This window comes from Symphalangus syndactylus, chromosome 11 (assembly GCF_028878055.3).
Source record: "Symphalangus syndactylus isolate Jambi chromosome 11, NHGRI_mSymSyn1-v2.1_pri, whole genome shotgun sequence".
NCBI classification, from domain to species: domain Eukaryota; kingdom Metazoa; phylum Chordata; class Mammalia; order Primates; family Hylobatidae; genus Symphalangus; species Symphalangus syndactylus.
Window position 1 is genome coordinate 12,069,439 of NC_072433.2, and position 23,159 is coordinate 12,092,597.

The window sequence follows — 23,159 nt, forward strand, 5'->3', positions numbered from 1 at the left end:
TGTAATCTTAGCTGTGGGAAGAAGGCATGTTGGGTGTTATAATAAAGTCTTGTTTTATAACAAAGGTGATAGGGACAAAAAGAGGGTGCTGGGCACAGTACAGTCATGGCTGAGGAAAACAAGTAATATGTTAGGAAATTGAAGAGCTTGTGAGTGCTGTGTAAACTAGGATGTTTTAAATAGTATCTGTCCTAGTTGTTTTTGTTTAATGCATTTTTAAAAGTTGCTTTAAAACTAATAACAAATTCCAGAATGTCATTGAAGAAAACTATTCTTGGGTTATTTTTCACTGAATGGTCTCCTAATAATAAACAATGTAATTCAATTATTGTTATCAAAGTACACACCCAAAACTTATATTTCAAATCAAAATTTGGTGCTGATGTCTCAGGCGTGATTCCCCTCCTGTGGGAGGATTACCCAAGATATCTACACTCAGTGCCTTGATTGTTTCAACACTATCTTTTTATTATTGTTTAACGTCTGTGTCTCATAGTGATTTGGGCTAGAATGGATCTTAAAAATATGGATATTCACTTTTCATTTTCAACAAAAACCAAAACATGAACACTTAAGATAGCGTAAAGCTTAGTATGTTTAATCACAGGCCCTATTAAGAACTTTCTATATGCCCAGCTTTCATTTAATTCAACATTAATGCTCCAAAGGTGCTGTTATCAAGCCTATTTTATAGATGAGAAAATTGAAACGGGAGAGGTTAGAGACCCAATGTAATAAATACTCAGCACCATGTCTAGCATTAAAAAAAAATTCAACAAATACCAGTTATATTTGAATGTAGGTGAAACTTCACTGTCAAAAAAAAAAAAAAACTTGAATTCCTGCATAGTGGCCAGTGAGTAAAATGGTGGCAGTGTCCTCAAATTTATGAATTACAAGTATACGCTATACCTTACAGTGTGATAGAGGTTCAGATTTGAATTCAAGTAGATCTAGACTCAAATCCAAGCTCTGACTTTTCACCTCTTGGACCGTAGGCAAATTATTTATTCTTACTGAGCCTTAATTTTCTTATCCATAAAGCCAGCTACTTGACTTGCGGAATTGTTTTAAAAATTAAATTGTATCATGAATTTGTCCCAGCATAGTGGTTTATGCGTGTAATCTTAGCACTTTGAGAGGCTGAGGCGGGTAGATCACTTGAGCTCAGGAGTTCAAGACGAGCCTGGGTAACATGGCGAGAGTCCATCTCTACAAAAAAAATACAAAAATTAGCTGGGTGTGGTGGCATGTGCCTGTAGTCCCAGCTGCTTGGGAGGGCTGAGGTAGGAGGATCGCTAGAGCCTGGGAGGTCAAGGCTGCAGTGAACTATGATTGCACTACTGCATTCCAGCCTGGGTGACAGAGTAAGATCCTGTCTCAAAAAATAAATAAATAAATAAATTGCTCATGAATGTAAAAGTCCATGCACAGAGTCTTATTAATGGCAACAACCGATAGTAAGAAAGAAAAGCATGTGTCACCTATTGAACTTGTAGCTGCTCTCTTGAGTATTTGTTTTATAACTCACTAGGCTTCTAAGAGGATCTCACTTGTCATAGTGAGTTTAGATAAACAGCCTCCCTTGTGGGTGTGTTTCTGTGATCATTCAGTACCTTGAGGAAAGAAAAACTGAAAGCAGTTTGTATCGCCCATTTCATCAGAACAGTCCAGTTCACCAGTAGAGATTGTTGTTCCTACCCTGTTTTAGGGGACAACACTGAACTCCAAGCTCTTTTGGTGGAGGATTTTCTTCCATGGTTGTTGATAAAGAAGCTGAACTCTTAGTATGGCACCAGAGCAGTAGGACACCAGTGTCCTCACTGAGTTGCAGGAGATCTGGTTACTTAACCAGGATGATCTCCCTTTTGGAACCTCCAGACCAAGGGTTGGCAAACATTTTCTGTAAAGCAACAGATAGTAAATATTTTAGGCTTTGCGGGCCATGCGCTTGCCATAACTACACAGTTCTGCCTTAGCAGTGCAAAAGCGACCATAGACTGTATGTAAATTAATAAATGTGGCTGTGTTCCAATGAAACTTGACTGAATGCTCCCAAATTTGAATTTTATATAATGTTCATGTCTTAGGAAATATTTTTCTTTTGGTTTTAAAAACTCTAGACCGAGGACTGACAGACCATACCCCATGGGTCAAATCTGGTTTATGGTCTGCTTCTGTCAGGCCTTTAAGAATGTTGTTTAAGTTTTTAAAGTGTAATTTAAAAAAATAAAAGCACAAGGAAGAATGTGTGTCAGAGATGATATGGCCTGCAAAGCTGGAAACACTCCCTGTCCCTTTAGAGAGAAAGGCTGTCTGCCTGCCTCTGCTCTAGGTGATGCTCTGAGCTTTGCACTGGTTCATTTTCCTCCTGCCTTCCAGGACAATTCAATGACAGCAACACTGTGACTAGACTGTGAACTCAATGCAGGCAGTGCATACATGCACCTGGGGCCCCAAGGAAACACAGACCCTCACGTGAATTCATTAGGGTAGGTGAAATGGCTGTTACAAACAGGTCTAAAATATAATGGCACAAACACAAAAGAAATCTGTCTCTTGTTTAGTTGTCTAGAGTGGGGATATTCCAGGTTGCTTGGTTTGGGCATGGTTTGGTGGTACAAATAATAGTAGTGCCATTTTCATCATGCAGCTTTTGAAGCTTCTGGGATCATTAGCATTCAATCCCCGGGGGATGGGGGTAGAGGCAGGGGCAGTGTGAATGGGAGGCTTTGTAAGCTAAGCTGAGACAGGCACACACCTCTGCCTGTGCCATTGACCTCAGTCACATGACCCAGTGCAGGGGAGGCTGGGCAATTCAGGAAGAAACAGAGAATGGGTTTTAGTGAACAGGTAGCACTCACAGCCCAGTTCTCAACTGTTTGACCAATGAGTGAAACCCAAGGCACACTTTCAACCCACCTTGCAGCTCTAGCCACACTGACAGAGCCAAGCGCCAGGCTATGTGAGTGGTGGCTCTGGAGTGATGATGGCCAATCTAATCCCAAAGGACACAGCCCTGATTTTATTTTCTTCCCTGTATATCAATGCCAAGTTAGATAAAAAGGATGAAATAATATATGTGTCCATATATGAAACCTCTGGATGCTGTAGAGTGACATAGAATCTAAACTCTCAAAACAAACAGAAGCACATTTTTTCAAATGCCAGCCAAACAGGCATGCTTCATCTCTCTTCTGGCCATATCTTGAAGGTTTCTCTCTTTTCCTTTAACAGCCAGCCCCTTCTGCCTCGCTACCAGTAGTATACAGCTGAAATGTACATTCTTGCTGTTTAATTGAACACAGGCATACTGTTCTTGTTCATGAATATAAAAGGGAATGCAGTGAATGAACAGGAATCATCACAGCTCCTTAACCACTGCACTGGCCTGCCACCTCCAACTTTGGACCTCCCTTGCTCTGTGGCCTTGGAAAAAGCACCCTATAAAATGGGAGCAATTACAGGGCTGTTAGGGGAACAATGTGAACCATCTAGAAAAATACTCATAAGTACTTCAGGAACAAGAGCTATCATTTATTGCTTACTTTGGGGGTTCAGAGGAGGAAGCAGGAAACCGTGCAGACTTTGTTGTTCCAGGTAGCAAAGAGGGAGTGGGAAACAGAGAATTACAAGTGGCAGAAATCATAAGCAGAAAGGGTAAATAGTGATAAAGTATATTTAGGGGATTAGACTTGGAGAAGAACAGTAGCAGAAAATGTGTTGAATTAGTAATAAAAAGACTGCACCTTTATTCAACTTTCATGGTTTACACTGCTATCTCACACTTATTATCCAATGAGCTCCTTCTTTTTGCCAATAAGAAAAGTGTAGCTCAGAAAAATTATCTGTCCAAAAGGCAGACCCATCAACTGGCAACACCAGTCTTGTAATTGATCCAGGCTTAGAGAGAGCATTGAGTGCCAGGATTTCGTTCTGTGGGCGTGGGAATGCCATGAATTAGGGACATGATGGAAGGACGTGATGGCAATGGAGGGACATGCTGGAAGTGTACATTTGGAAGACTGATTTACTAGCAAGGAAAATTATTGTGCAGTCCTCTGGTAGAAAATAATAAAGGCCTAAAAAGTGGCTGGAACACTCTGTAGAAAGGAGGGAGGTAGGAAAGTCATTACAAATGAAATCCTGATAGGTCTTTCGACTGGATTTAGCTGTATAGCCTTTCCCTTGGCACCACATAGGCCCCTTGGTGTTGAAGCCAATTTGCCCGGGTCCATGCTGGCTTTGTTCTTCTTCCTCCCTCTTTGTACCACTCCTTGGCAGTTGGCCCATGTTTGAGATTCATTGGGTTTTCTCCACAGTCAAAATTAGACTTTGGAATGGTGAAGTTCTTTCTCTTGTTCTCTACTTGAGTATTATTTTCATGGTGTTGAAAGGGAGTGTCTTAAGTAAGGAGAAAATTAACACAATCAAGTGTCACGTATCTAATCAGTAAAAATGACCTGATTAGCCCCACCACAAGTTTGAGGGTCTGGGGAGTGTTTTTCCAGATCATTCACGCAGTAGTTTAACCATGGTTTATTTTTTATGTGTATACAATCTCTCTTGGTAATCCGTATTATTTCTTAACTGGCAAGAGAATCACATCCAACTCCCCAAATCTGATATTTCATATCCAAGTAGCCCAGTGATAGGGCCTTAAACCTTGAAAAAAGTTAATATTTTATTGATGATATTGCTCCCTTTAGACAGGAGTAAACACAATAATGGAACCTTTGGGTGTCATAAGTTGTACAGATCATTTGGATAACACTTTTGGTTATGTTTTTATGTGTTGTTGTTGTTTTATTTTCTAAAAAAACAATGTTTCAGCATAGTTTTTCCTTTCAAGATAGGAAGCTAATTTGCAAAGCTTAACCTTAATCCTTTCCTTGTGAGCAGCCAGCATGGGGTCTTAAAAATAAACCACTCATGTATTCAGAGTGCTCATTCCTGTTTTTCAGCTTATTTTCCCCCAAAACAAAAGATCTTGGATGGGGAGAATTTTTAAATGACATTCAGGTCCTGTTTGTGGCTGTAATATTAGCATTCTAAGTAAGGAATTGTTTAAGGTGCACTGAATGAGTATTTTTCTTTCATTTGATTGATACTGCCCAAAGATTTGTCCTTGATTTGAGCATACTTAACAAGATTTTCACATGGATGAATAAATCTCATAAACCTGCTCACATTGTTAGCAACACACCTCACTGGGCTACCACAACTCCCAGTAATTGCTTGCCAGGGAGGCTTAGCTGCCCATGTAGGATTAGTACAGAGAGAGTTTAGGAACCTTATTTTCTTTTATTCCAGAAATTCAAAATGTAGGTAGCATATCCTGAGGAACTAGTCATGCTTTCTGAAATAGTTGCACTGTCTTCTGATAACTCCTAGCTCAAGATTAATTATTTAAATAGCACTTTTTTAAAGATAATATATTCTTTGTGATTCCAAGTAGAATAGCAATTGCTAGGAGTTTGTATAGACTATGATCTCATGGATATAAGTAGGTACATATTCAGAGAGGAGAGATACAAAAGACATACATTATGTATTTAATGTACTTCTAAATTGAGAATAATAGGATAATAATTAAAAGGCAAAATAATTCCCTTTCCTTTTTATTTTCAGTAAGAACACCATAAGTACTTTGTAGGGACCAAGTCAGAACACTGAAGCTACTTAAAATTGGAACAAGGACTTAGCCATTAAAATAGTTCTTAAATGTTGACTTTAAGCATTTAAATTAGACAATTTATATTATGTGTTTGCTTGTTTTGTTTTACTGTTAAATTTTTGCTTTTCAATTTAGAAAAATAGCATGGCCAAAGAAAATAAAGCTAAATGTGCAAGGGTGCATAAATGAAAACTAGAGCTACATTAAAAATAGGAACAATTTTTCTTTTGCTGCTTTACTGGTGTATCTAGCAATAAAGAGTACCTGCTTCCTCATTAATATTTGATGCTATTTTTAGTGGTTCTTATAATAAAACTAAAGTGACTTAGACGACATAAGATCTAATGTAATATTTGTCACTTGTGGCATTATTAAATCAACAATAAAAATCTTGGGAAGTATCTTTTAAAACATAGTTACATAAAAGGGAGAGATACTTTCGTGGTTAGAAAATGGTTACCTTTAACATTTCTAGAGAAAGGGGAAGAGATATTTTGTTTTTATACTCAGAAATTTATTCTGGATCCATTCTAAAAGCCCCAAAAGAGATAAACAACAGGTTTTCCTTCAACTTTCTATCTGTTTTCAGTCTCAAAAGACCGTGAACTATCTGAACTGAAAGTAAATAAAAACGGGTCAAGAAGATCATTTCTGAATCAGCCTCACTTCTGTGAGGGGTTGGTGTTTGCCACTAAAAATAGACTACATTGTCATTTGAAGCCAGGAAGTGAGAAGTGTGCATTTTTTCTTGCCTCTTTCTGATCATTTTAGTTCAATGCATAACTCTACCTTTCTCCAGCAGGCTGAATTGTGGGACTTTCATGAGTCTTACATGTTTCTATTATGCATTTTGCCAGAATACTGTGCTTAAATGGTATGGGGTCAGTAGAGAGCTCCAGGAATGGGAACTCACTGAACTGGTAAATGACAGCAAGAGAAGTTAGGACAGATACCAGTGTGTCCACAGGTGGCTCTTGGTGCTGTTTGGCATCTGTGTAATAAGGTGACATGAACTGTGGTGGGCGGGCATCTCTAGTCTGCTGTGCGGGAGAGGGAGGATTGATTGTAGAAAGTCCTTAGTGGTACCAAGAGAATGTGATAAGGCTCTGGCTTGGTTGGCCGTAGACAGAGTTCAGGGTAAAAAAGGTATTTTGTTGTTATAGGGAGAAAGCTGCTGAATTTATAGGAAAAATGATGTGTGCTTACCCAATACCATCAGTAAAATAGTCTCTGGCTGCTTTACATTTTTCTTTAAAAAACACTATAAATTCCACATTCCAATCCTTTTCTTAAGCACTCTGAATGGGGTCATTAAGCAACTTTGTGACACAATTAGCTTCAGCTGTCTGGTCGGTCAAATTAGATTTTACTTCTTCTCCCTTCCTCAATGTTTGTAAGCTGCCTCACGAACATGACTACAACATAAAACATTTAACTTTTCAAAGAGGTCAAGAGAATTGAGGATAAATACATACCCCCTTCAAAACAGTTTTCACAGTGCTTATTTACAAGATAGTTAAGATCAAATATCATGTACAAACACTAGAATTAGCAGTGCAAATGTAACTATAATAGTTCTCCACATAAATGGGCAACAAAATAAAATGAGCAGCATAAAGTTTAACCTAGTCACTAGAATAAAGCAAAATGGCATGTGAGAATGTACTCCCTTCCCCTCCTTCCTGGGGACCTAGAAAAATTCCTGGTGGTTTCTGTAGTGGGTAAGATCCCCTGCTAATACCGTGTGGTCTCCATGTTAGGACTACCCAAAGTATAAGACTCTACCATAGAAGTATCAGGTGGTACTCGGAACCTTAGCCTTCTAGCAGAGATGAGTTTCGCTGTGGATAAATGATCATTAAAAACATCCCTGAAGTAATTCAGAAAATTGTACCACCAAATGGCACCCTTCTCAAGTTGCAGACACAAAACCTCCAGGGTTATATGGAATCCAGTACCCAGAACACATGCCTGGCTGCACACCTCTCTCCTGCCTGAGTCACCATTTGTTTCCTGGCCTGACACTAATGAGTCATTCAGAAAGTCATTCTTTCATGATTTATAGAATACATAAACAGTAATGCAGTAGGTGCCTCGCCAAAATTTCTGCCTTCAAGGAGCTTTTAAATTAACAGAGGAGGCTGTTGGTAGGGGATGAATGAATCTTCAATAATAGTCTGTCATTAGGGTGAAACTATTCTAAACTAATGCCACTCTAAATCCACTAAGGGTAAAACTGCAGAATCTCCAAAGAAATAACAGTGCTAAGAAGGCAACAAGTCTCTCTGTATTGTTCATGAGAGCCATTCCCTAGTAGCTACATCATTTAACTAGTAAGAAATGCCAGTAATAGGATGTCAGATGATAACACTAGCATTGTGAATCAAAAAATAAAATAAAATCAGGATCCACAGGAGCCATACAACCAAAAAGTAAATGCCAGGGGCCTTAAAGGAAATGTTTCTAGGGTTACTGCTCTTCTTAAATTACACCGGGATTTCTCCTTTGCGGCTGGTCAGCATTGCAATTCAACACCGCTATTCCTAAATGTATGAGATGATCTTGTGGCTTCAAAAATGTAGGAGTTCCTCTGGGTTCCTAAAAAGAACATCTCATATGGTAATAGAGTGAATAGAGGCCAAGCATCGTCTGACATACATTCTTGTGTATATTCCAAATCCTCACTTGTATCTGGGTACAGATTACCCAAGCATGCCCTGGCACCTTCTTGTCAATAAAAGGTGATATGCTGAGGAACTTTGGCAGCCTTTTGCATTATGGCCTTGAAAATGTTTTTGGCATTTTAAAAGTATGGCTTGCACGTGTTTCAAATTTTCAGAATAAATATTTTTAATCCATAGTTTTACCACCAAAAACAGCCAATCTTGTCTTAGTGAATATTTTTATTTTTTTAACTTTTCATTATAAAAACTTGCAAACATAGAAAAGTAGATAGAATAGTATGTATAATGAAACCCAACGTAACCTCTCCAGCTTTAACAAATATCAAGTCCTAGCCAATCTTGTTTATGTATATCTTTATCGTATCCCTCTGCTTGCTGGTCCTGTCCAAGGATGATTTTTCAAAACAAATCCCAGATATCACATTATTTAATTTGTATAGAGTTGAGTATGTATTTAGGAATTCATTAAAAAATTGTTTAGAATAGAAATAATAAATGGTATTCAGCACCTTAGCCATCTAGTGAAATTAAAAATAATTCTGTAATATCATTAAATGTTTAACCAATAGTTATATTTAAAATTATTTTTTATTTTTTATTTTTTTGAGATGGAGTTTAGCTCTTGTTGCCCAGGCTGGAGTGCAATGGAGTGATCTCAGCTCACTGCAACCTCCATCTCCCGGGTTCAGGCGATTCTCCTACCTCAGCCTCCCATGTAGCTGGGATTACAGGCATGCACCACCATGCCCAGCTAATTTCGTATTTTTAGTAGAGACAGGGTTTCACCACGCTGGTCAGGCTGGTCTTGAACTCCTGACCTCAGGTGATCCACCCACCTTGGCCTCCCAAACTGTTGGGATTATAGGCATGAGCCACCGTGCCTGGCCAATTTTTATTTTTAATTTTGATATGCACATAAAAAACTTTACCTTCTTAACCATTTTAAGTATTCAGTTCAGTAGTTTTAAGTACATTCACATTGTTGTAAAACCAATCTCCAGAAGTTTTTTATCTCTCAAAGTTGAAAGTCTAAACCCATTAAACAACTCCCCATTCTCCCCTCCCACCGATTCCTGGCAACATCTATTCTTCTTTCTGTCTCTGTGTATTGCAGGTACCCTCATGTAAGTGGAATCATATAGTACTTCACTTTTTGTGACTGGCTGGTTTCACTCAGCACAAGGGCCTCAAGGTTCATCCGTGTTATAACATGTCAGAATTTCCTCTGTTTTTAAGGTTAAATAATATTCTGTTGTATGTAGATGCCACATTTTATGTTTTTGATATATCTATCAATGGACATTTGAGTTGCTTCCACCTATGACTGTTTTAAATAATGCTGCTGTGAATATGAGTATGCAAAATGTCTTCCCTGCTTTTAGTATTTTTTGGGTATATAATCAGAAGGGGAATTGTGGGATCATATAGTAATTATATACTTAATTTTTTGAGAAACTGTTGTACTGTTTATCTTAGCAGCTACAGCATTTTATGTTCCCACCAGCTGTGCACAGGGATTCCAATTTCTGCACATCCTCATCAACACTTACTATTTTCTGTTTTTTTTTTGTTTTCTGATAGTAGCCATTCTAATGGCTGTGAGATAATAACTCACAGTGGTTTGGGTTCACATTTCCCTCATGAATAATGATGATAAGCATATTTCATGTGCTTTTTGACCATTTGTATAACTTCTTTAGAGATGATCCTTTTCCCATTTTTAAATCAGGATTTTTTTATTGAGTCGTAGGAGGTCTTTACATATTCTGGATATTGACCCCTTATTAAATATATGATTTTCAAATATTTTCTCCCCTTCCGTAGGCTGCCTTTTCACTGCCGTTTCCTTTGATTATATAAATTTTTCGTTTTGATGTTTTGAATTTATTTTCTTGGTTATTGCCTTTGCTTTTGGTGTCATATGCAAACAGTCATTGACAAATCCAATGTCATGAAGCTTTTCCTGTAACATTTTATGTTTTAGGTCTTTCATTTAGGTTTTTGATCTATTTTGAGTTAATTTTTGCATATGGTGTAAGGTAAGGATTTACCTTGAATGTTTTGCATGTGGATATCCAGTTTCCCCAGCACCGTTTGTTGAAAAGACTATTATTTCCTCATTGAATGGTCTTGGCACCCTTATTGAAAATCATCTTATCATACATGTGAGGGTTTATTTCTGGTCTCTCTCTATATTCCATTGGTCTGTACGTCTGTATTTTTGCCAGAACCACATTGTTTTGATTAGTGTGTCTTTGTAATCAGTTTTGAAATTGTCAAGTGTAACACTTCCAAGTTTGTTATTTTTTAAAATTGTTTTAGATCTTCCAGGTCCCTTGAGATTTCATATGAACTTCAAAATGGAGTTTTCTGTTTCTGCAAAAAAATACTGTTGGGGATTTGGTAGGGATTGCATTAGATCTGTAAATCACTTTGGATAGTATTGACATCTTAACACTGTATCTTTCATCCATGAACATGGGATGTCTTTCCATTTATTTGTATCTTTAATGTTTTTAGCAATAATTTTTAAAAATTTTTCAGTGTACAAGTGTTTTCCCCCCCTATTTAAGTTTATTCACAAGTATTTGATTCTTTTCATTTCTGCTATTGTAAATGGAATCATTTTCTTAATTTATTTCCTGGCTTAGTCATTGTTAGTGTATAGAAACACAACTGATTTTTGTGTGTTGTTTTTTCATCCTGCAACTGTGCTGAATGTATTCATTAGTTCTAACAGACTCTGTGTGTGTGGTGGGGGGGCAGGGGGAGGTCTTTGGGGCTTTCTACACACAAAATTATGTCATTGTAAACAGATATCATTTTACTTCTTCTTTTACAACTTTGATGCCTTTTATTTGTTATTCTTGCCTAATACTTCTGGCTAGAACTTCTATGTTTTGTTACATAGAAGTGGCAGAAGCAGCCTTGTTGTCTTATTCCTGATCTTAGAGGAAAATCTTTCAGACATTTACCATTGAGTATGATGTTGGTTGTGGGCTTTTCATATATGAGCTTTATTTTGTTGGGTAATTTCCTTTTCTTTCTAGTTTATAAAGTGTTTTTCTCCAGTAGTTTTGTTTATTTACTTTACAGTTTATTATATGTCTCCCAGGTGTCTATAATCTATAGATTCTCACTCAATCCCTTTTTATAAACCTTGTGTATTTCTGTTGAAGTAACCAGACTGTCTGTCCTATCGAGTTCCTCGGAGTCTGGGTTTTCTTGACAGCAACCCTATTGTATTATTTTACATGTTTCTTTGTCCTCTGTATTTCCTACAATCTGATAGCTAGATCTAGGAGCTTGCTTAGTTAGATTCAGTTTCCTTTTTTTTTTTTTTTTTGGTCAAGACTTTATAGATGGGGTATATCCTTGAGCATCTAGTTGTTTTTAAAACTTCAGGATTCCAGTTGGAGAAGCTCCTTCAGCAGTCCATTACAGAATGTTTTTACTTATGCTGTACATTCTTTCATTTTAGCTCTAAGGAGATTGACTAAGAAGAAGAAAACTGAAGAGTTTGGAAGTTTTATAAACCACAGATTCTTAATTGAGCTGAATCAAATATATGTAGACTTGCTGCCAGAAAAAAAGACTGACAGTTCCTGTTGCAGATAATTAGCTCAGAGCTATTTTTGCTGAGGTGAAGTTTTGAGATGAAACTAAACCACTTGCTGAATTTTGATATTTTCTCAAGTATCTACTCTTCTTGAATAGCTCTACGATATTATTGCATATTTTTGATTAAGCCTTCCTGGTTACCTTTAGTGGACAAGTAGGTGTCCTGAGGGACTCATGCTGAGTTACCTGGCAGGTGCCACATTCCTTTGTTATCTTTTCAATAGTGTGGTGAAGTTCAATTTACCAGCCTTAGTTTCAAGTGAGAGAACTAACTGATAGGATCAGTGAACTAACTTGATTAGTCTATAGGTATGTTTGGTGGCTAACTTTAAAGGCAGATTCCAGCTATCCTACTTGAGGACATTTGCTCTACAGGTAGTTTCTTTGTCTCAGTGTAAGAATAAATATTTATTAGAGATTTATATACAATCTAACATGCTAAACTTGACTGCGAAGTAATCAACTATTTACATTACAGAAATATGCTATACTCACATCAGAGAGCCAAGGAATAGACCACCTTTCCCCTATATAATCAGTTTGATGATTCAACCAAACCTTCCATTTGTGGGAGAAGGATCCTTTTTTATTTTTTAAATAATCCCCCAAAATTTTAAACTCTTTATCTTCTTCCTGGAGTGGGCACAGTCCAAGTCACATGTATTTTACCCTGAGTGGACAGAATACCAGGTGCTTGATACAGATAATCCAGAGCTGATACTGGAAGACTCTACTTCTCTTATTATTATGGTAGCTGATATTTTATGTTAATTTGATGTTCTTAAAGTGCTTTCACAAATTTATCCTTCGACTTGACCACAGACAAAACCTTTCTAAAATGTTATGTCATTCCTGAAATGCTGAAGTATTGGATCATTTTATGATCACTGAAAAATTTCAGGGACGTTACACTGAAGGCACTAAATTTGGACTCTATGTCAATAATTCCTGTTTATAACCATGTATTACTGGCATACATTTGTTGATAAACTTGGTCAGGGTCAAGATGTTGCCAAGACCTGTTCCCCCCCAGTCATTTGTTAATTGATTGGATTTGGGCTAAGCTTAAGTACCTGTTCACAAATTGTCACCGTTTAATGATTAAATGGTATAAGCAGAAAGGTATATGTGACTAACTTAAAGCAATCACATGACATGGCTATGCAAGTAATTGATTTTTTTGAAGAATACTTTTAGGTTTCAGTTGAACTGGTGCGTTGCTCAGATCCCGTCTGAATGATCCTACCTTCCTCTTAGTTCCTAGATCTTCAGAGTATAGGACACCTTTTGCCAGCTTCCTAGAGTTGGGTCATCTTTCCTGGTGATAAGAACCAGCTCTGTACCATGAAGCTTGGTTGACATCTTTTGGAAGAACCAGTGATGGCCCCTTCTGGGAGTGGTCATGTTGCATCGTCTAGTTTAACTTCCACCCAAATTGGCTTTACTGATGACCGAGCTCTTAAAAATATGGTCACCTCAAAAATAATTGGTATGAGGAATTGTATGAACATTCTATCAAAAGTGCCTTGAGTAGTAAGTACAGTGAAAGTCTAGTTTGAATGTATGACTCCTTTAAGGTAGTGCTGCAGAGATTGAGTGTATTAGTCCATTTTGCATTGTTGTAAAGGAATACCTTTACTTTTTAGTAGGCACAATACATATAGCACTTCAGAAATTTGAATTTACCGAGATTCTCACATACACAGATGAAGGCCCTGTTGGAAGCAAATGACTTAGCCCTGCAAAAGCAACAATGCCTTCATCTGGCGTGTGTGAGAGGCTTGGTAAATTAAAGAATCTGAAGTGCTATATGTATTGTGCCTACTAAAAAGTCCATTTTTAATGATACTTGAAGTTTATCACATGCTTTAGCTCATTGATGAAACAAAGCAGGGCCCCAAGAGTAAATATCCTAGTCCTCTGATGATCTAGTACACACATGCATTTATATACCCCTTTCTTTTATTTCCTTCAAACCCAATTACAGATTTTCAATATTTGAATTCAAAGCTGACAGACATTAATCTCTCTAGAGACTGTATTTAATGGCATTTCAGTATTTCTGTGCGCTGCTTTTGTCCAGAATATTTTTCCTTTTTAACATTTTAATCAAGATCTACTGTGATAGCTGTGATGAGGATTTAAAAAAATCAATGAACAATTCAAGGTAGTGGACCAGGGTTGATGCTGGTGATTTGGGTACGTGATGAAGATTTTAGTCTCTGCGAGCAGTTCTGTGTTGTAGAAACAAGAGAAAGAGACCTTGAGGCAATGGGATAATTAAAGACCACTTGACAGAGGATGAAGGCAAAACAATTGTTTTACTCCTGGTTCTACAGACACTCAGCCAATTTCATCATTATTTACTTTTTCTACATAATGTTACTTTGAATTAGTAGACATAATTTGCCTTTGATGTACTGAAAACAGCCATGGGTAGCCTAGGATGACAACAAGTTCCTTCACTTCACTTTAGTGACTTCAGGTAGACATTTGCAACTTAATATCATATCCAAATAATTTCAGAGCAGGGTTAGATTTCATTCCTGTGTGTGGGCGTGAAGTTAGATGTTGTGTATTCAGTTTTGTTTGGGTGAAGAACAACTTAAGAGGGTTTCCACTAGAAGAATTTCCTGTGCATAAGAACTACAGTAAATGTACAATTTCTTCATTAAACAAGAAAATTGATAAAACAGTTGAGTGTATATTTTTTTCCTTTTGAGCCTCTTCACTGTGCTATTCGATTTTTACCAGAGAAGTAAATTTCAGGGCACATAAGAACATATTTTACAAAATGGTTTAATACATACACTACTGAGTTTACAAAATAAATGTTATGCTGACCTTATGGTAATATTATCCACTTCATTAAACGGAAGAGTAAGGCTTCTTATGCAGCTATTCTAAGAATGGGCTCTTCCTCAATCAGGTGGATAGCATTTACTAGTGAACATGTTTAATGTTTAATACTATATTATGTAGATCAAAGGAGATTTTCAGATTCAAGTGCCCATATTTTTCCTTCGGGTAGATCATTAGGAATTGTTTTTTCACTGACAACACTAACAGCTAATGAAAGGTAAAATTTAGTATTTTCTTCTTTTCTTCACTGGAATTATCTGAAATATTCTCTATTTATTGCTTTTCATTCATTTATTCCTCCACCAAATTTTGGGAAAGCCTTTATGACATGCATTGTGTTGGGTACCAAGGATATACAGATAAGGATATAGGGATAGGAAAAACCAAGGAATCATAGCCTAAAGCTTAAAATGTTATTTAAAGGCTGTAAAGAGAGAGAAAAATCTAATTGAACAAAACATTCTACACGAAATAGAAACAAAGCCTCCCATTATGTTTTTTCAGAGGATTGATACCCTCTTTTTGATTCTGCAAATAACAGTTTCATACTAAAACGAAAAAGAAAGAAAACCATAACTCTGAATCTAAAAAACAGGAGGAGGAAGATACAGGGATTAAACCCCTGTCCTGCCGAGACAAGAACACATAGAGCTGTGGTACCAGCAACTGCGGAACCCAGCCAGCAAGACTCAGGGAGCTGGAGCTGCGGAACTGGGACAGGGGCCCGGCGGGGAGCGCTGCCTGCAGGGATGGAGATGTGAGTGTACGGGCTCCATCTGAGACCACGGTTTATGAACCTGTGTGGACAGATCCTTTGGCCCAGTTTAGGCCTCTGCCTAGTTGTGTTTTGAGGAAAGGATTTCATGATCAAGACAACAGTTTGAAAAATCAGAAACAGGCCATCTTGGATATGTAAGCAAAAGTTAGACATGTACGGGTCTTTTGTACTTGTTAAGTGTCTGGATGTTTTTTGAAAGAGATGAGAGGCTGGAATGAAGATAGCGACAACCTAGAAATAGACCCCAGTGAAGGAGACCATACCAAATATCCACAAAAGACACAAGGCCAAGGGGGAAAAAAAAAACAAGAAAGCAAAGAACAATGGCAATGACAATAAGGGGGGCTGAAATTTCTGGTCCGAGTGACAGAATGTTGAAATTGATTCAATATGGGGCTAAAAAGAGGTGGCTAGGAAAATGCCACCGTCTGGGTTGGTAGGATGCCATTCCTCTAAAGAATGAATACAGTAGGTGTCCAGAGGAAATGTGATGAATCCAACTTGCCACACATTGAGTTTCAGGTGCTTTATGGGACATCTAAGTGGAAATGACCAATAAGTAATTGATATATGAGCCTCCAGCTGAGATCTAAGATCTGATAGAGGGGAGTGGGTGGTGGTTGAAGCCATCAGTGTGCTTGAGTCCACAAGGTGATCTGAACAGAATGAGAGATGGAAGGATAAGAATAAAGTCCTAGGAACCAATGTCATTGATATGGTTTGGCTGTGCCCCCACCCAAATCTCATTTTGAATTGCAGCTCCCATAATTCCCATGTGTCATGGGAGGGACCCAGTGGGAGATAACTGAATCATGGGGATGGTTACCTCCATGATATTCTCGTGGTAGTGAGTTCTCACGAGATCTCATGGTGTTGTAAGGGGCTTTTCCCTGCATTTGCTCTGCACTTCTCCGTGCTGCCACCATGTGAAGAAGGATGTGTTTGCTTCCCCTTCTGCCATGATTGTAGGTTTCTTGAGGCCTCCCCAGCCATGCTGAACTGTGAGTCAGTTAAACCTCTTTTCTTTATAAATTACCCAGTCTTGGGTGTGTCTTTATTAGCAGCATGAATGGACTAATACAGACATTTAACAAGCAGATGATGTATACATAGATTCTAGGAAAATGTCCATAAAAGATTGCTGTCATAGAGGAGAAATGTCAAGAAGAGAGTAAACAGCAGTGGCATACGCCACAGAAAGGCCACGTTTTGAAAAGAATGAGAACATTCGGCAATGAGATTGACTTAAAATGAGATGTTACTTTGAAGTGGAGGTGAAGCTCTAAATAATTTTTTGGAAGTGATATAACAAAAAAATGGTGTTTTAAAAGAAGCCCTTTTATAACTGCAGCTCTGGAATTTGTTATTGCAAGAAAATTATGTATTATAAAAATAGTCAGATCAAACTAAAGACCTGGTGATCTTAACATCTCAGTTTTGGTTTAAGAACGTGGTTTTTTCCTTGTTCTTAATATGCCAAAATAAGCCATCAAGCCACAAGTAATTTATTAACTGTTCAATGTTAGCATTTTTCACATTTGACTTGTACTTGTATGAGACTTGCTGGGTCATCACGCACAAATCACAACCCTCTAGGAACTCGGTGTTCTGTTTCTAAAGTCAAAGAGTAGGTGTTTTCTAGAGCTCTGCCTTTCAAACTGTAGATTGAGACAGGGCTGTGAAATGGACAGTGTCAGGGTATATCGACACAGTGAGCAAAATCTTGCTTTGGCAAATATATTTCAGCTGTGTGTGTGTGCACATAAGAGAGATTCTTAGATCCCAGTGTTAATTGTGTTTTTTACTGAGCATTGTGGTTCAAAGATGCCTGAAAAACACTGCTCTCAACTAGAACCCCCTTCCTATTCTAAAATTATCTCATTCCAGTTAGCTGCCAGACTGTTCTCTTGGTGTAATAAATGTTTCAAAACAATATCTTGGAGTGACAGGTATAAAAACTGTTGAGGAATGACAGCTAATAACAAAAGAGAATAACATTAAGAGGTAAATAAGACCAACATCTGTGTTGTATTTTACCACTAGACTGAACAAGCCTTTAAAATTTATTAGTATTCTGACTAGCAAGTCATTACTGTAATTTATGAAGAAAAGTTAAACTATGCTATATATTAACGAACAATAGAGTAATTCTTTCAATGGTCATATAAATAAGCAACCGTATCAAGGAGAAATAATACTTTTTCAAAAGTAACAATACTATGGCACATAAATTTTAGAATTGGCAATTAAATAAATGTGGTGAGGCTCCATCCTTGCCACATAAAAAGATTCATTGACATGGTTATGAGACAAGTCAGGGTATTTTTATTGGCCTGAGCTAGAGGGAATAAACACCTTAGTCAGGTGTTTTGTTTTAGACACATCTGTTTGAGCTTCCCTTGCAGGTTAATTCAGCTGTAGGGTCTCTTTGAGCATTTGCTTTTTCCAGCATGCCTACTGATACTTAAACTCCTTGTGAATGAACAATTTCTTATAAATCCAAGAGTAAATGAGTTAGTTTTAGTTTTTCTTTACAGTAATTTGTAAACTATAATTCTCCTAAAACCTATGAAATTTCATAGATTTCAGGTGTATTAAAAAGGGACAATTTAAGAATGCTAAGGAGTATGAATCATACACAAAATTTGAGGGAATCGTTTTCCTTTGTCCCTCCCAGCAGAACTCTTAGACACTCAGCCTCTGCATCTTTATTTCCTCTCTGCCTTCCTATCAACCCTGGGGTGTTTGCTTTTCCCCTTTGCCAATCTAACCCCCGACATTTGGCAATACTATGTCCTCTGCCTCCCTTCCACTGTCAGTCAGCTGGCGGAAAAGGCACAGGCAGGAGAGGAACTGCGGTGAGTGAATTGCCCCATCCTGCCATATTTCACGTACTCTGTTCCTCCTCTAGGGCTGCTGGAAGGTAGAACTTGGGCCACGCTGGAGAGGTGGGGGCAGTGCTTAAGGGGGTGGGACATACTGTAGGGATGTGGGTAGTGCTGGAAGGGTGTGGATGGTGCTAAGGGGGTGAGAGGTGCTAGAGGGATGTGAGCTGTGCCAAGAGGGTGAGAGGTGCTGGAGGGATGTGAGCTGTGCCAAGAGGGTGGGAGGTGCTGGAGGGATGTGAGCTGTGCCAAGAGGGTGGGAGGTGCTGGAGGGATGTGAGCTGTGCCAAGAGGGCGGGAGGTGCTGGAGGGATGTGGGAGGTGCTGGAGGGATGTGGGCGGTGCCAAGACAGTGGGAAGTATTAGAGAGATGTGGGAGGTGCTGGAGGGATGTGGGTAGTGCCAAGATCGTGGGGAGTGCTGGAGGGGTGTGGGCAGTGCCAGGGGTGGGCGGTGCTGGAGGGGTGTGGGCGGTGCCAGGGGTGGGCGGTGCTGGAGGGGTGTGGGCGGTGCCAGGGGTGGGCGGTGCTAGGGGCGGGCGGTACTGGAGGAATAGCCAGGTTGGGTTGGGTTGACCTCCATGCTACAGCAGATGGGCCCCTGGCAGGTACCCAGCGAGGCTCTGCTCCCATCTCCCACCCTTTCCAGGCCCTGCTCTCTCCTAAGTATACAAACATGTATGATTCTGACAAATGAAAGACAAGATGTTTTTTATTAGTCTATGTGAGAATATTACTGTGTTTCCCATCTTGCTCTCAGATTTATTAGTGAACAAACCAGGCTCCATGAGAGGATGACACCTAAGTGGGAAAGCAAAGGCAGGGTCTGGCCTACAGTCTAGGCCTCCTCTCCCACCACTTCTTGCCACGTCCCAAACTTACAGGCATGACAGGCGTTAAAGAGTAGGGGTAACACACGGGCATGTCTCAATATTGGAGATAAAGTTAGTGTGTTCAGAAAACAAGGTAGATAGTGTACAAAGTTGACATTGGGCAATATTGAATCATAAGAGTCTTTTCTTTGGATTGTATGTTCTTGACTCTAAGACTCAAAGGCACATGACACACATGTCATGACACATGGCACACCTGCCCAATGGGGCCTATCTGAAGGCAGTTTCTCTACTTAAAATCCCCCTGGTCACATAACGATGCAAGGAGATTCCACACTTATTCCAAAGGTTTGCTGTGACAATAAAATAGTATATCATAAATTATTGTTCTTTGGAAAAATTGAAAATGGCATACATACGAAAGTCGGTATTATTAGTAGAATGCCAATAAACCCTTCAAAAACTCATAGCCTCGTATACTTCCTGGAAATGTTATCTTTCATCACTTCCTATACAGGATCTTCAGCCAGGAACCATGTTGCTTCTTAGATTTGATACACAGTAAATACAGGATAAAATTGCAAATACCTGCCTATCCCCCAAGTTCATTTCAGTGCCAGTAGATGTCATCAGGATCTGGCTTGTAGGGAGAGGCTGACTACTCACTGCTAGTGTCCAATACTTGAAGTTTTAGATAGAAGCCACTGTGCACTGTGGAATGTAGCACTGCCCTCTGAGTATGGCATGGGCTGTTTGATGCCCGGACAGTGTCATGTGAATCTTAAGATCAGCTCCCTGAGCTGGACAGTGCTTGGTGGGGTCAGAGTGGCCATCACTTCCTGCTTTGAGTATACTTAAAATTGACAGGTTGAATAAATACAAATAATGATAGAGAGTTATTGATTAAAATTACTACGTACTACCCTTCTGAAATTAACCTATAGTGCAGGGCTGTCCAATCTTTTGACTTCCCTGGGCCACACTGGAAGAAGAAGAATTGTTTGAGGCCACACATAAAATACACTAACACTAATGTTAGCTGATGAGCTAAAAAAAAAAAAAAAAAGTCATCACTTAGGCCGGGCGCAGTGTCTCATGCCTGTAATCCCAGCACTTTGGGAGGCCGAGGTGGGCGCATAATGAAGTCAGATCAAGACCATCCTGGCCAACATGGTGAAACTCCGTCTCTACTAAAAATACAAAAAAAAAATTAGCCGGGCGTGTTGGTGCGCACCTGTAGTCCCAGCTACTCGGGAGGCTGAGGCAGGAGAATTGCTTGAACCTGGGAGGTGGAGGCTGCAGTGACCTGAGATCATGCCACTGCACTCCAGGCTGGGCGACAGAGTGAGACTCCCGTCTCAAAAAAAAAAAAAATCACTTATAGTGTTTTAAGAAAAGTTTATGAATTTGTGTTGGGCTGCATTCAAAGCTGTACTGGGCTGCATGCAGCCTGCAGGCTGCGGATTGGGCAAGCTTGCTATAGTGTATCTATTTTCTGATATTTGTGACAGTGCACTTAGATGCTCTTAATGGATTGTGGCATAACATAAGCAGTGGCTTCTTGATTCACTGAATTTTTTGCTCCTGAAATAGACATATAAAGTTGAATTTCCTTTATGTCTAAGTAACCCTGGATTTTAAATTTTAAAAAAGTAAAGAATGAGATTTTCTTCAGTATGTAAAGCACCATCAACATTTGGGGCTCTTTTTACAAAATAAGTCCCTAAAGTTTGCACACAGAATAAGTCATGCACACTAAAATAAGCAGCTGTTGCCCAAGTCTCTCTCTGTGTCTCTTGCTTTCAGCCTCTCCCAATGCCTGCTTCCTCTTAATGAGACACTCTATTTCATGTAACCTGAAGTATACATGTTCTTCACCTGTCATATTCTTATTTTAGGATCCACCCACTTCAGTTTCCCTTGGACTGCGAATGGAAGAAATGATTTTCAACTTGGCAGACACACATTTATTTTTTAATGACTTAGAAGTAAGTTCTAATTTTTAATACATATTTTTGCATGTCTGAAAATAGGTGATTGGTTTTAAAATAATGATGGGATTTTTTTTTAATATGTCATTGGAATAGTGAGACAGAGGTTTGTTGGTAATGTGGCAATGTGTTTTGCCTTCATGGGATTTCTATTTTGCTTTACTTTGGCTGTTGATTTTCAGAGTTAGATCCTACATGACCAGTAGTAAAGATTAAAATTTGATATCAAGAATCTTAAACTTTGTTGATTATCAGAAGCTACATAATCACCGCTAAGATATGTCCAACAGAATTCGTAATTCAGAATTCATAATACTCGCATATTATTATATTATTGCTCTTCTTGTTTCTTCATCATTTCTTATAAGATTGTCATCTTTATTTCATCTGAAGTTAAAAATAATGTCAGACTCTTATTGTATGAGGACCGATGCTTTACTTTCTGGCTGATCCAGTTGGTAGGAAGATGTTTTAGTCTGGCGTCTGCTGTTTGGGTTGCCAGGATTGCTTATGTCACACTGCTGTTGATTTTATTGGTCCATTATGATTTCAGGGCAGACCCTTGTAAGATGGCTAGCTAAATTGTTACGGGCACTGACAAACACCATGGTCTTGGTTAGCAGCATTCTTAAGGATAGAGAATATTGTTTTTCATATCTCCATTATGAGAAAACATGACTATAACTACATTTCGTTCTCTTCTGAATAGAGACAGTTGTATATTTAAATCCCCGCTGTTAAGCAAGCTTGTGGTAGGGCTGCCAACAGGCATTAATCATCAAGCTGTTGTTTTGTTCGATTTATAAATGTATGTTATTTCAGACAGGAGAAGAATCTGAAAGATTCAAATAGAACCTTTACTGATCAAAGTTAATTGGCAGCAATTGGCCTTTAAATATTTCCTGATGTTTCCCTTTTCAAAATCAAGCAAAATGCACCTTATTTAATAGATGAGCCAAAATCATTTGAAAAATGCCAGTGTGTGACAGAACTTAAATGCGGTTTGTTCAACATCTGTCCTGTATTTTGATTTCTTTTCATCTGAAATGAAACTACTCAAAGATGAATTGGCAACTTCCAGTGCAATAAAGTTATTAAATATACTTTATTTTTTCTATTCCTTAGTGAAAAATTTATTTTACACTTAAGGGTAAAATACAAATTTTTTTTGCAATTTAAAGTGTTTTCCTCAAGAAGAAATTACATGTAAGGCATTACTATTTTTTTAAGGTAGAAATATTCCCATTGAGTGACAAGTTTAGAATTAATTGCCTTTAGAAACACATAATTATCATACTTATTTTCAAAAGCTGTTTCTGATTGATAATTGTATTTCACTTAGAGAGCAGCACAAAAGATTCCACATTTTACTAGTATGTTAAAAAATGCCTTTCCTAAGTTTCCATTTGTTTGTAAAGATACAGAGTAGACTGATTTTTTGTCCTAGGTACAACCTTGTTACCTTTATTGATGTTAATAGGTGTTAATAGCAAACATTAAGAAGAAATTTGCAGTAATTTCCTATTGTTTTAAAACTCTGTACCTTCTTAAAAATGCCAAAACTTGGCTGGGCGCGGTGGCTCACGCCTGTAATCCCAGTGCTTTGGGAGGGAGAGGTGGCTGGGTCACCCGAGGTTGGGAGTTCGAGACCACCCCAACCAACATGGAGAAACCCTGTCTCTATGAAAAATACAAAATTAGCTGGTTGTGGTGGCCAGTGCTTGTAATCCCAGCTACTCAGGAGGCTGAGGCAGGAGAATCACTTGAGCCCCAGAGGCAGAGGTTGCGGTGAGCCGGAGATCACGCCATTGCACTCCAGCCTGGGCAAC

At 38.5% G+C, this 23,159-nt stretch overlaps 1 protein-coding gene across 10 annotated transcripts in view; it reads left to right on the top strand.

The window, feature by feature from the left end:
* EYA1 (EYA transcriptional coactivator and phosphatase 1) overlaps positions 1 to 23,159 on the top strand; it is a 349,363-nt gene that overhangs the window by 279,867 nt on the left and 46,337 nt on the right. For 8 of the 10 annotated variants that reach the window (XR_010114399.1, XM_063612623.1, XM_055297987.2 and 5 more), the window contains one exon: positions 21,238 to 21,327. The exons of the other annotated variants lie outside the window; for them this stretch is intronic. Coding sequence is in view for 7 of the 8 variants with exons in the window: in XM_063612623.1 (XP_063468693.1) it covers positions 21,238 to 21,327 (90 nt within the window). In the remaining variant the exon portion in view is untranslated. The remainder of the gene's footprint in view (positions 1 to 21,237; positions 21,328 to 23,159) is intronic. 10 annotated transcript variants of the gene reach the window in all.